Raw genomic sequence first — 12,288 nt, forward strand, 5'->3', positions numbered from 1 at the left:
ACTGTAATTGTTCTGTTTTGTTTTCTCTTGGGGTGCCTAGAATAAAACATAAGAATATTGGTAAGGAAGCAAAATAAATATGTATTGGTCCCCGAAAGCCTTGATACATGCTTGATTCTTCACCCTTACATGGAGACTGGGTTGTGTAGAAGGAGGCCCTCAAAGAGGAATACGGAGAGTGTGGCTTCTTCCTTCTGGCAAACTCAGAGTTCAGCGCCGCCCCTTTGGGGGCTGAAACAAGGTTCCCCATGTGTTTCTCAGTTGTACCTAGCAATTTCCCTAGGAAGTTTTTGAAAAGTTTCCAGGGGTGGCAGCCACACTCACATGGCCCGGCTGGAGGATACAGTGGCAATCCAACGCCCAGACAGGGTCCTGGACGAAACGCCTCAACTAGGACTCCTAGACCAAAGCGGAGAGGAAGTGATGGGTCAAGGCGACAACAGGGAGCCTTAGGAGAATGCGTGCTCCAACCCCTCATCTCATAGGTGGAGAAACTGAGGCCCAGGTAGAGGAAGTGACTTGCTAAAGGTCACTCAGCTAATCTTGGTGGAGCCAGCACTAGGATTCCTGACAAGAGACCCCTTCCACCATAGGCTGCTGACATGCCCGGCTCAGGGCAACATCACCCACCCAGACAGGTACCTCCCATGGCAAAGCCTAAATACACAATGATAGATGAGTCATACAGCGATCCAATTTGGGGTTGCATTTGAAAATTGTACTGAAAACAACAATAGACAGAGCAGCTTTTCCCATTTTTCTCAGGTGGCTAGTTTCTCAGTGTAGAACACTAAAAAAGCTATTTAAATTAACTCTATTTTATTCATACAGTTGGGGACTCATCTATAATAACACATGTTGTCACATTACCTGAGCCAGTCAAGTTTTCTCCAGATTTATATTCCACAGCAGAGATGCAGGGAAGTGGCCCATCAAGTCCTTTATTACTCATTCTGAAAGCCAAGATGTGCCCTGGATAATTATACACATGTACAAATAATTCACACACAAATGACACCTGTTACTCTTTTTTTTTTAATTAAGAAACTTAAATATGCTTGGAAACGGATGGGAAAAATCAAATTATTGTTCACATCAATCTATCTTTGCCATGAGAATATTTTTAGAAAATGTTTTGTCTTTTTTTTTTTTTTTTTGAGACAGAGTCTCACTCTGTCGCCCAGGCTGGAGTGCAGTGGCACGATGTTGGCTCACTGCAAGCTCCGCCTCCCGGGTCCATGCCATTCTCCTGCCTCAGCCTCCCGAGTAGCTGGGACTACAGGCGCCTGCCACCACGCCCAGCTAATTTTTTTTTGTATTTTTAGTAGAGATGGAGTTTCACCGTGTTAACCAAGATGGTCTTGATCTCCTGACCTCGTGATCTAGCTGCCTCAGTCTCCCAAAGTGCTGGGATTACGGGCATGAGCCACTGCTCCCAGCAGAAAATGTTTTGTCTTACGTGCTTTAAGTATATTCTTATCAAACCTTAGAGTTACATAGTTCATTCGAATTATGGAAAAGTCTACCGTATGACCCAATGAGTAAAACCAATCTTCATTGTCAAATAAAACAACCAAGTAGACTGATTTTCTAAAAGAACAAGTCTGACATGGTTTTTTTTTTTGCTGTTTAAATGAATGCATTAGTACATGAACCAAGGACAACCTCATCACTTCTGTTCTAATTCTAGGGTAGGTGGGAAGCCAGTCCAGTGGCCTTAGGTGGATTTATGGAGTATGGAGCTTTAAGCCTGTCTGTGAATTTGGCATATGGGGCAGAAGGCACTGCCACCATCAATACTGCTTACTGACACTCTATTTGCTTTGTCCTCACAAGACTTTCTCAGAAAAACTACATTCTTTGAAAATGAGGTAGGGGGTGGAAAATGTGAAACCATGAATGAAGATTGTCAAAAGTTGCACCACCCTAGTCTACAATACATCTGAATTCAGATCATCCCAACAAGGGTTGAACGCTGCTTCACCCTCAAAAGGAATACGTGTAAGACAGGGAGAAACTCAGAGCTGTAGCTGGGATCTGTGGCCGTTGATGAAAGGAGTAGCTGCTTACAGCAGTCCTTCATATTGCCTGTTTGCCTCTATGGAGGTTTTTACACTTCAGGCAGAGCTACTTAGTAAAGTGGGAGAAGGCATTTAAGGAAAGAGAGGGAAAAGAACTGCAAGATACCTGGATTGCTTTTAGCAAACAATACATATAGGAGGGACCTGGAAATCAGTTCTCTTAAACTTAGCTATGCTCTAGTTTGAAGACTTCAAGAAAAATCCTTCCAGATACTGACAAGAGGCCATATACCCAGGCATTTTTTGCAACACTGGAGTAGCAGAAATTTAGAAGCAATATAAATGTTCATCATTGGGAAGAGGGTCAATGCAGTAGCATACTATATAGCTGTTAAATGAACCATGCACACATATATGCAGTTTGAAACTTACATTGAGTCAAAAGATAATTTTCAAATATGCTATATACAAAGTATTATGCATGTTGATATATGTGTAGTAAAAGTATAAAAACAGGGCCAAGCTTCAGGTTAGTAGTTACCTGGAGGTGGAGATGAATGAGGAGGAACTGTCACATGTTATCTTATCAAAAGAGCAGCTCAGCCTTCCATGGGATTAAATCAATTATTGTCTTTGGGGAGAAACAAAGAGACTGACTTTTTTTTTAGTTTTGTTTTTGTTTTTGTTTTTTGAGGTAGGGTCTCACTCTGTCACCTACACTGGAGTGCGGTAGCGCGAGCATAGCCCACTGCAGCCTCAAACTCCTGGACTCAAATGATCCCCCCACCTCAACCTCCCAAGTAGCTAGGACTATAGGCGTGCACCCCCATGCCTGACTAATTTCATAATTTTTTTTGTTTTTTTTTTTGTTTGCTTGTTTTTTGAGAGAGGAGGTCTCACTGTGTTGCCCAGGCTGGACTGGAGCTCCTGGACACAAGCAATCCTTCCTCTTCAGCCTCCCAAAGTGCTGGGATTATGTGAGCCACCACACCTAGCCAAGGCTGATTTTTAAATCTGTGTCTTGTGCAACAGTCTAATGGCAGAAAGGGCTTTAGAGTTTCAACTTAGGCTTTTGTGGGAGAACAAACTAACTGAGCTGCCTCTCACCTAGGACACTCCTACAGCCCAAACTACGAGTTCTAGAGAATTCTATCTTGGAAAGGGCTGAGTCTTATTAGACTGCTTATCCCTAATATTCTGCAGTCATCCCTCATTTTTTTTTAATGAAATTTGACAAAATACGTACACTAAGTCTCCTGTAGAATGGCCATAATTTGTGCTTAGGAATGCATAATTTTATCAGGATCTCTGTAATTAGATATTGTGCAACAGAATAAAAAGCAAATACTGTGTGTCCCATGGCAACCTCAGCCTTTAGTATCTCACTATCTTTGAGATAACGAAGGTTTCCACAGACACACGTACTACATGGGATTTTTAAGTAGACATCCAGGAAGAGAACGAAATTTCCCCTATTGGTTTTCCCCTATTTTTAAGGGTGAGTGTATGAATGTGTGTTTTGTTCTCTTCCTTTTATATTGCCTCCTGGATTTGGGTTGTTTTCCTTTATCTGTCCGGACTGTAAATGTGGATATGAAGGTTCATAGTCCTGTAGAATAACGTCAGTGCTTGAGCTAGTGTTTGGCGTGAAGTACCTATCTTTTGAAGAGAGAGAAAAGAATTACGACTGTGGTAAGATTTAAGAGGAAAGAATTAAGATTATGTAAGGATTGAAGAAAGGTTTGCTGGGAATGTGGTGTGTGTTTTAGCAGAGACTCCAGTGACCTGCCAGGGCATGTAGAGAGAGCAGGCTACTTGAGGGCAGGGAGTGGACCACTGCCATTTCTGTGACCTCACATCTGGCATGGCCAGGCACACAGTAGGTGCTCAATAATTAACTCTCTGCTGTTTCCCTAATCATGTAGAGGAAAACAACAATGTTCAGTGATTAACTGTTGGAAAAAAAAAAAAAAAAGCCCTGCAAGCTGCATCTTTGCTTCTAGACCGGGAGACAGCTGCCCACATCTCATGGGGATGCAGTTAGGACATAATTTGAATTATCATCCATTTCTTCTAAAATGTATAGTTTCTTTGGAGGCAATTGTAGCCACTTTTGTAAATAGGACCAATAAAGGGGATAAAATTGTCCATCACTCCACTGAAATAAGGAAATAGAGCAAGAACCTAGGAGTTATAGTACTCTACTAGAGATTACACATTATAGAATAGTGCAGAAAGCAAGCCACATGAAAGGGTCAATTTAATGTCGCATCCTGCAGAGGTGAGGAGTTGATCTCCAACTATTCTCATTGGTTACACAATCACATTGAGGTATTTAAATCCTGGCAGGTGGGAGCCTTTGCTTCCTTTGCTCAACGGTGAATTCACATGGTGGTGCGGTAGGCAGAGGTTGCACAGCATTCTCTAATAGCTACAACTTACCTAGTCTTATCCAGTATAGGTACCAGGGAAGTGATTACACATGTTCAGGTACATCAATTTAACAGTAATCAAAGAGTTCTTTTAACTTAGAACTCAGGGAAGTCAGGTCTCTCTTCTCAAGCTGAGAAGAACCAAAGTCATGGTATAGACATAACCATACACAGGTAATGTAAAACTATAAGCTGAAAACAGGTATAGAAAAAACACGAGAAGATGCAGTTATGAGAGGGTTGCAGATGTTAATGACCAATTCCTCCCAGCTAAGCTGTGGTGAGACCCAGAGTCAGGAGCTACCAGGACTGAATCCAGCCTGGCTCCAGCCAGGGTCCCCTTCTCTGTTGTCATACTGATCCCATTTTGTCCTCTGATCCCCCTCTGTCTTTTCCAGGTTTGTGCTATTCTGATTACATTATCGACTAGTCTGAAGCAGAGCTGATATCTCTTTACCGGGAAGTCAGCTTCACCAGCCACAGCTGCTGAAAGAATAACTTGGAGATTTCACCCACTGCATTTCTGTTGCTCAAACACTTTCTGACCTTTGTGCTATTTGAGAAATCTTTGAAATGCTGAAGGTATGATTCTCCTTCAGGGGGAACATGCTTTGGAAAAACGCCCGCTTAATAAAATGTATTTTCTTTCTGCTGTGGCTGCCAGGGTTTTTATAAGGCCCATTTGCTTTAGCTAGGTGAAGAACAGCTTCCAGAATAGATGTTGCCTCCACTTAGGAAACTATGGATTGTTTTCTGTATCGAACTATCACACTACAGTATTAGTGTTTGGGGAAGAAAGAGTTCTGCTGCCTGGTTGGTGTTCTGCTATTTACCACCTTAAAATTCATCCCATTGGGGTTACAGTGGCTTGGCAGTCTCTTTTGGGTATAGTGTAGACTTCTTTTTGGTACTTCAGCTCACTTACATGGACTTGTTTTTTGCCAATTCCCTTTTTTTTGTATGATAGAGGTCTATAATTTGTGGACTCCGAAGCCACATTTTACAAATCAATAAGTAAGACATGAAGCCTGAAAAAGAGTTTTTTTTCCTGATTTGTATGTGTATCTTACATAAAATTTCCTCTAAATTAAATTAGATTTAATTATACATTGGAAAAAAATACCTTTTGAAAGGATCAGAGTTTATAAAATAGATGCAGCCCTGAGGCAATGGTGTTATATGAACATTCTCCCTATAACATATACAGAGTTGCAATGTTATCAGCTGTTAGACTCAACAACTTATTTTTGAAAAAAGAATCCTTTGCCAGGTTTATACACATAAGAGAAACAGCCAAGAAACTTTACTCTTTTAAATATAATAATAATAATAATACAACCTGGAGTTTCATAATCAGAAAGAACAGATATCCCCAAGACACTTTTGTCAACTCTAGAAAGGGTTTAAGTTTGTCTTTTATTTTTTGTTTTTTTCCCAAAATTACTATCCTCAGAGAGGGAGAAAGTATGCAAATCCTAGAAAGAGTTTATTCGCCTTAAAAAGAGAGAATTTTCCCTCCAGGGTAATTGTTTGCTCTTGAGACAAAACCTGTAATTACTATTATCTAATAGTGGATAGCATGGCATGTGCTATTTGCAAAGAATTTTTTCCATCATTGTTTTCATTGGCCATTCGGAGATATAATTTGGTGATGAAAATTAGCTATTTTCCCCTGGTAAGGGAAAAGAGACTACACAAGAGCAAAAATAGACTTTTTTCCCCAGACTTCTGTTCTGCCCACCCAGAGTTGAAGTCGCCAGGAGCACAGTGCGATTATTTTGTGTGAATCTATTCATATGAAAAGAATTTGATATTTCTTTCTCTCACGGTTGGGAAAGCCTCAATTTCAGCTTATATCCTTGACTGTGGGGCTTATAAAAGAGAAAGAAAACCCTTTTGGAAAGAAACCCTTTAGGTCAGAATGAATCAAACCAAGAGAATTTCCAAGCATCCTTTCCACCATCAAGTCTAAAACTGTAAGAAGAAGAACAGTATATACAGCACAGGTCAGGATCGTGGAGCCAGCACACAGACGTCTTGCCGCAACTTGATGTAAGTGTGTAAGTTGGACCACAAGAGAAAATAAAGCTGGCATTCTGTTCGCGACATTGCACTCTGCAAAAACAAGAAAACTTTGGGAAAATGTTAAGCCCAAAGCAAGCACGTAGACGTTCCTTAGGAGGTACAACCACGGAGAAAGGGACTGTTGACTTCTCAGGAAGTTATGAAATCTCCTATGTAAAATGTAGTCATGTTTTTGTTATTACTTGATTTAACACTCCAGGAACTTAGCCCAAGCCAGCTGTGATCCTCAGGCTGCCCTGCTCATTAAAATCCCCCCCTTTTGATTCAGACTCCCTCTACCATGACTGACTGCTGCCCAGCCTGCTGTCCCTCAACTGATTCTCTGTAGAATTCAGGAATGTGCCTGTTCAGTGCTCCCAGGAAGTTTCTTCTTAACTGCTGCTTTTCTATCTACAAAAGTAAAAGTTCATTGTAGAAATTCTGGAAAATTCTGAAAACCACAAAGAAAAAGTTCACGGCACAGTAATTCTCACCCGTATACACAGTGTACTGTTAAAACTTTGATGATATAAAGCTGTTATGATTTTTTAAGTATTCACACTAATTCTGCAGATACCAAGAGCTGCAAGAAATCACCTAACATGGAAGAACTGAGGCTTTCAAACCTCATTCTTAAGGACAAAGGCTACATCGTCTCTGTCTCTATGCCCTGGCAGCTGACCCGGCACCCAGCATGCAAGGGGGCACAGAGTGTCTGCACCATCCACAAACTTGGGGTTTCTGAGGAAAGGGAAGGCAACAAACTAGAATCGGTCTAGGAAAGAGGAAAAGAATTAGTACTTCTCTCAAATGGAGACTATGAAATATATTCCTCAATGATGACATTTTTCTGAAAATGTCAAAAATGTGTTCATAAGATGATTTGGGGACTGGGGCTCAAAGGTTTCCAACACTGTTCAGAAGATAGGTTTGCTTAGCTGGGCGCAGTGGCTCATGCCTGTAATCCCAGCACTTTGGGAGGCTAAGGTAGGCAGGAGTTGAGGCCAGGAGTTCAAAACCAGCGTGGCCAACAGAGCGAAACACTGTCTCTACTAAAAGTACAAAAATTAGCCAGGCATGATGGCACACGCCTGTAATCCCAGCTACCTCAGGAGGCTGAGGCACGAGAATCACTTGAACTCAGGAGGTGGAGGTTGCAGTGAGCCGAGATTGTGCCACTGCACTCCAGCCTGAGTGACAGAGCGAGACTCTGTCTCAAAAAAGAAAGAAAGAAAGAAAGAAAAGTTTGCTTCAAATTCTGTGACATATCTGCCACCCATAGCAGAAAGATGCCCGCTTGGGAAAGCAGACCCCAGCAGATGCTCTTTGGGAAGAGGCCATTATCTGCCAGGGTGGGGGCCACACTATCCACCTTCAGTACTTGATTCCTGGTGGAGAGTGGGTTAATGAAGAATAGTGGAGAGGTAGGAGTGCTTGGTATCCAGGTCCTTATAACTTACCAGGGTCTGCACGTGGACCAAATGTCCCTGCACGGAGCAGCGCCCATAAACAGATTACAGAACAGCCATTCGTTAATCCCAAAACAGTTTTCTGTCAGTTAATTAGAAAATTCATCTTATTTTGCCTCCAGGCCCTGTAGCCTTATTGCATTTGCACATATTTCAAAATGTTTCAAGTACTGACCAGATAACATTAATGAATATATTAGATAGGCAAACGCTTTTAAACAAAAAATAATAAACATACTTGTGTGTATATATATAAAAAATGTTAATTTCGTCTGGAGCCAAACAGGTAATTTTCCCATCAGCATTTTTTCAGTCAGCTAAGACAGGTTGGCCTAGGAGTGCAGTCAGCCTGTCTGCAGTCTCTGGCTTGACTTGCATACCAGGGTCAGAAACAGACAGCGAGATGATCTGATTGGCCCAAGTCCAGAGCATGCTCACAAGGGCTTCTTTGATGAAAGGGTTCTTGGTAAGTACTGTACCAAAAGCAGCCTGCCACCCTCCTTTCAAAGATACCCATTTAGAGTAATTCCCAGAAAGGAAAAAAACAGCGAGAAAAAGAGAGAGGGAGGGGAGGAGAGGGAGAAAGAGCTGAACTATGGGATCACCGCAAGAATAATTATGCTCCCTGGCATGGAGAAAGGGGTAAAAGTTATTACAAGTAAACTGTTGGATGTGGAACTAGCTGGTTGGCAACTCCACAGGCACATAAGGAATGTGCAATTAAGCTCATTAAAACATCATCATTATGCTTATCAATCTTTTTCCAAAAGGGGTGGGGCGGGCCAGTGTGTTACGGCATGACTGCTTTTGCAGATAAAGATCCCGGGCTACCTAGTTGCCTCTCTCAGCAAACAAAATCAGCCGTTCAGTTCCACGCAGCATTTACACTTAGGCAGGCTGGCTCCGACTGCATAACACTGGAGTCATGCCTGCACTCTGGGGGAGGCATCCAGGAGGCTGGCTTCTCTCAGCGGGCATGCTTCCTTCTGCTGTGATCTCCATCAGAAAAGCCAGTCTTTATTAAACACCTACTACATGTCCAACACTGGTGTTCAGGAAAATTCAGAAATACTACATATGATGGAAGCCCTGCCCTCTAGGTACTGTTAGCTTAGTTGGAGAGGTGAAATCCGGTCTATGAATCTAGAATATGTCATTAAAATATTTTTTTCTCTCTATTAGTCCCTAATAGGCCAATAGAGATATCCAGCAATAAAAGGCAAACGTAAGCCTGCTTTCTCTAAGATGCACCATTCGGCCGGGCACAGTGGCTCACGCCTATAATCCTAGCACTTTAGGAGGCTGAGCCGGAAGAATCCCTGAGTCCCAGAGCTCGAAACCAGCCTGGGCAACATGGCAAAACCCTGTCTCTACAAAAAGTACAAAAAATTAGTCAGGCGTGGTGGTGTGCCTGTAGTCCCAGCTACTCGGGAGGCTGAGGTGGGAGGATCGCTGGAGCTCAGGAGGTTGAGGCTGCAGTGAGCCGTAATTGCACCACTGCACTCCAGCCTGGGTGACAGAGTGAGACCTTGCCTCAAAAAAAAAAAAAAAAAAAAAAAAGATGCATCATTATGCATTCATTCAACAAATACTAATTCAGAGGCATCCAAGTGTAGGCCTCCATTAGCTAGTGTAGGTACAAGGGTGACCAAGCAGGACATGCCCTGGGCCTCACCCTGTAGCAGAGAGACAGTCAGTCAAGCATAACTTCCGTGACACAGAATTGCTATGTGATGAGTGCTGGGAGGGAAGAGGAGTAACTATTCCAGACACAACTTGCCCATTTTCCAACTTATTCCTGGAGGAAAAGCTCTTTTGCTTTCGCTTTCACTCTTTCTTTGTTGCTGTGATTTTTTTTTTTTTTCTTTTGAGACATAGTCTTGCTCCATTGCCCAGGCTGGAGTGCAGTGATACCATCTCAGCTCACTGCAACCTCCGCCTCCCGGGGTTCAAGCGATTCTCCCGCGTCAAGCGATTCTCCTGCCTCAGCCTCCTGAGTTACTGGGAATACAGGCACGGGCTACCACGCCAGACTAATTGCTTGTATTTTTTGTAAAGACGGGGTTTTGCCATGTTGGCCAGACTGGTCTTGAACTCATGGCCTCAAGTGATCTGCCCGCCTCGTCCTGCCAAAGTGCTGAGATTATAGGCGTGAGTCACCGCGCCTGACCTGTTGCTTTGATTTTTTAATGACATTTTTAATATGACAGTAATATGTTTCTTTTTAAAAACTAGAAAACAGAAAAACTTTCAAAGAAAATAAAAATCATCTGTAATCTGGCCACCCAAAGATACCCATTCTAACTTTTCAATATGTTTTCTTCCAATCTTTTGTTTTTGATTTTTACAAAACATGTAAATAGAATTATTGTTTACTTTTTCCACTTGACAGCATGTGAACATTTTATATGCTATAAACTATTGTTTAGGAGGTCTGCACAGTTTAATCTTCTACTGGATATTTTGTTTACAATTTTTCGCGATTATAAATAATATTGCCCTGAGCATCTTTGCATGTAAGTATTGTTATTTATTTCAATCTGACATATATTTGCAAATAGCATTTATGCAATAACTACCTGTAAAATAAGGTAGGATGTGACTGTAGTACCCACACTGGAGCTGCAGAAATCTGTGGAATGGGAAGTTCTCAAGATTAGCATGAACAGGAAGGCTCGTAAAGGAGGTGGGTCTTGCACAGGGTAGTATAGTCTTTTAGAGTCCCATATTACTGCAGATTTTCTCAAAACCCCCAGCCTGCACTTTCTTCTCATCATCTCTAAGGAGTATCTCTCTATCTCTGCCAGCTCAGGCCTGGCAACCTCCACCACCTATGTCTACCCCTCATCTCAAGCTCTAGTGCACTGATCCACAAACATTTGTCTACTTCAGGATCTCCTGGGGTACAGGTTAAAAAGAAAGACTCCTGGACACCATCCTAGACCTGCTAAATCAGAACCCGTGGCACAGGGTTCAGGAATCTACATTTTTAAATGCACCCCAAAGTGATTCCAGGGCAAGACATCCAAGACCCAATGCTGCAAGAGGAAGTGCTGGTTGCAGCCACGAAGGCTGGCACTCAGTATTCAAGAGCAAGGGCTTGGGCTGAGAAGTGTGGGATCAGGCTCTGGCCCTGCCATTCGCCACTTTGTGGTCTTGGGCGAGTCCCCTTGCTTACTGAGTCTGTTTCCTCTTCTGTAAAAGGAAGATCATAGTAGAAGATCCCTCCAAGTGTGGTTGTGAAGACTGAATGAGGTGCTTAGGGATGGCCCAGCCCGTGCCCCATTCTGGTAGTTATTACCTTCATACACATCATTGCTCTTTAAGGCATGAGCAGCAGGTAGGCGTCTTCCTTTCTAAACCAGCCAGGGCAACATGGCATCTACAAGGTAGGCATCTTCCTACCTGCTGCTCATGCTTTAAAGAGAAACGATATGAGCCTTTTATCTTGGCTGGAGCTGAGTTCACCAATGACATCCTGTGCTGTGAAAGTGGCCTCAGAGATGAGTCTCCTGCCCTGTTCCCTCCCAGGCCTCCCCTGCCTCCCTACCCCAGCCAGCTACCAGAGGGGAGGTCTTTGGTGGCATCTGATTGGTAGAAATGCATCCTTGGTTGGGAGCCAAGTTAAGCTACAGTGAGAGAGAAAAAGAAGCCCAAGGCAACGCTGATGTGGAGAGGTGTGACTGGAGAAACTCCAGGACCCTCCACCAGAGGAAGCCAGCTTGAACTTTCATTCCTGGTTTGATCAAGGTAGTGTAAAAATGGACCCCAAAGGTCTTCAGATGGAAAACTAGGTTTTAGGTTTCACTTATGAGCTGTGGTTAAAGCCAAATGCTCATTCCACTCAAATTGTGTGGGTGGATCACTTTCCTCCCACTGTTGAAGTATCATGTTTTGAGCTGCTAATAAACTTAATAAAATCCATTTCTTATTTCCCCGAGCATATAGAGTTCGTTCACATGCCCTGCTGAACCAACGTTTAGCGACACTGCATTAGAAAGTATTTTTGTTGGAAACAGACAACAGACACAGTTCAATTGCAAAACACTTTTCAAACAAGCTTCTTTTCTGCAGTCTCAAGCTTGCAGAGAGCCATCTGAATTCAGGGAATCCTCCCAGTCAACCATAACACCTACACAAAGTATGAAGGAATTCCGTTTTATTGGTTCAAGAAGCAGAGTCAAAGGAACTGCATGCTTTTCTCCTCTCAGGGAAGCTCCCACCTGCCCTTCCCCGCCTCGTGTCCCACCCCACAAGTCTCTCATTACCACTGATGGCTCACTGTTCCAGCACTCCAGGTCT

The 12,288-nt window shown here is 42.8% G+C and overlaps 1 protein-coding gene across 6 annotated transcripts in view; it reads left to right on the plus strand.

Moving 5' to 3' along the window:
* The window catches only part of VTI1A (vesicle transport through interaction with t-SNAREs 1A), a 436,058-nt gene that overhangs the window by 298,974 nt on the left and 124,796 nt on the right, over positions 1-12,288 (plus strand). The window contains exon 8 of one of the 6 annotated variants that reach the window (XM_054503170.2): positions 4,852-5,110. The exons of the other annotated variants lie outside the window; for them this stretch is intronic. Coding sequence (XP_054359145.1) covers positions 4,852-4,867 — 16 coding nt within the window. The 3' untranslated portion in view covers positions 4,868-5,110. Of the gene's footprint in view, positions 1-4,851; positions 5,111-12,288 lie in introns of those variants that run through there. 6 annotated transcript variants of the gene reach the window in all.

Source organism: Pongo pygmaeus, chromosome 8 (genome assembly GCF_028885625.2).
Source record: "Pongo pygmaeus isolate AG05252 chromosome 8, NHGRI_mPonPyg2-v2.0_pri, whole genome shotgun sequence".
NCBI classification, from domain to species: Eukaryota; Metazoa; Chordata; class Mammalia; order Primates; family Hominidae; genus Pongo; species Pongo pygmaeus.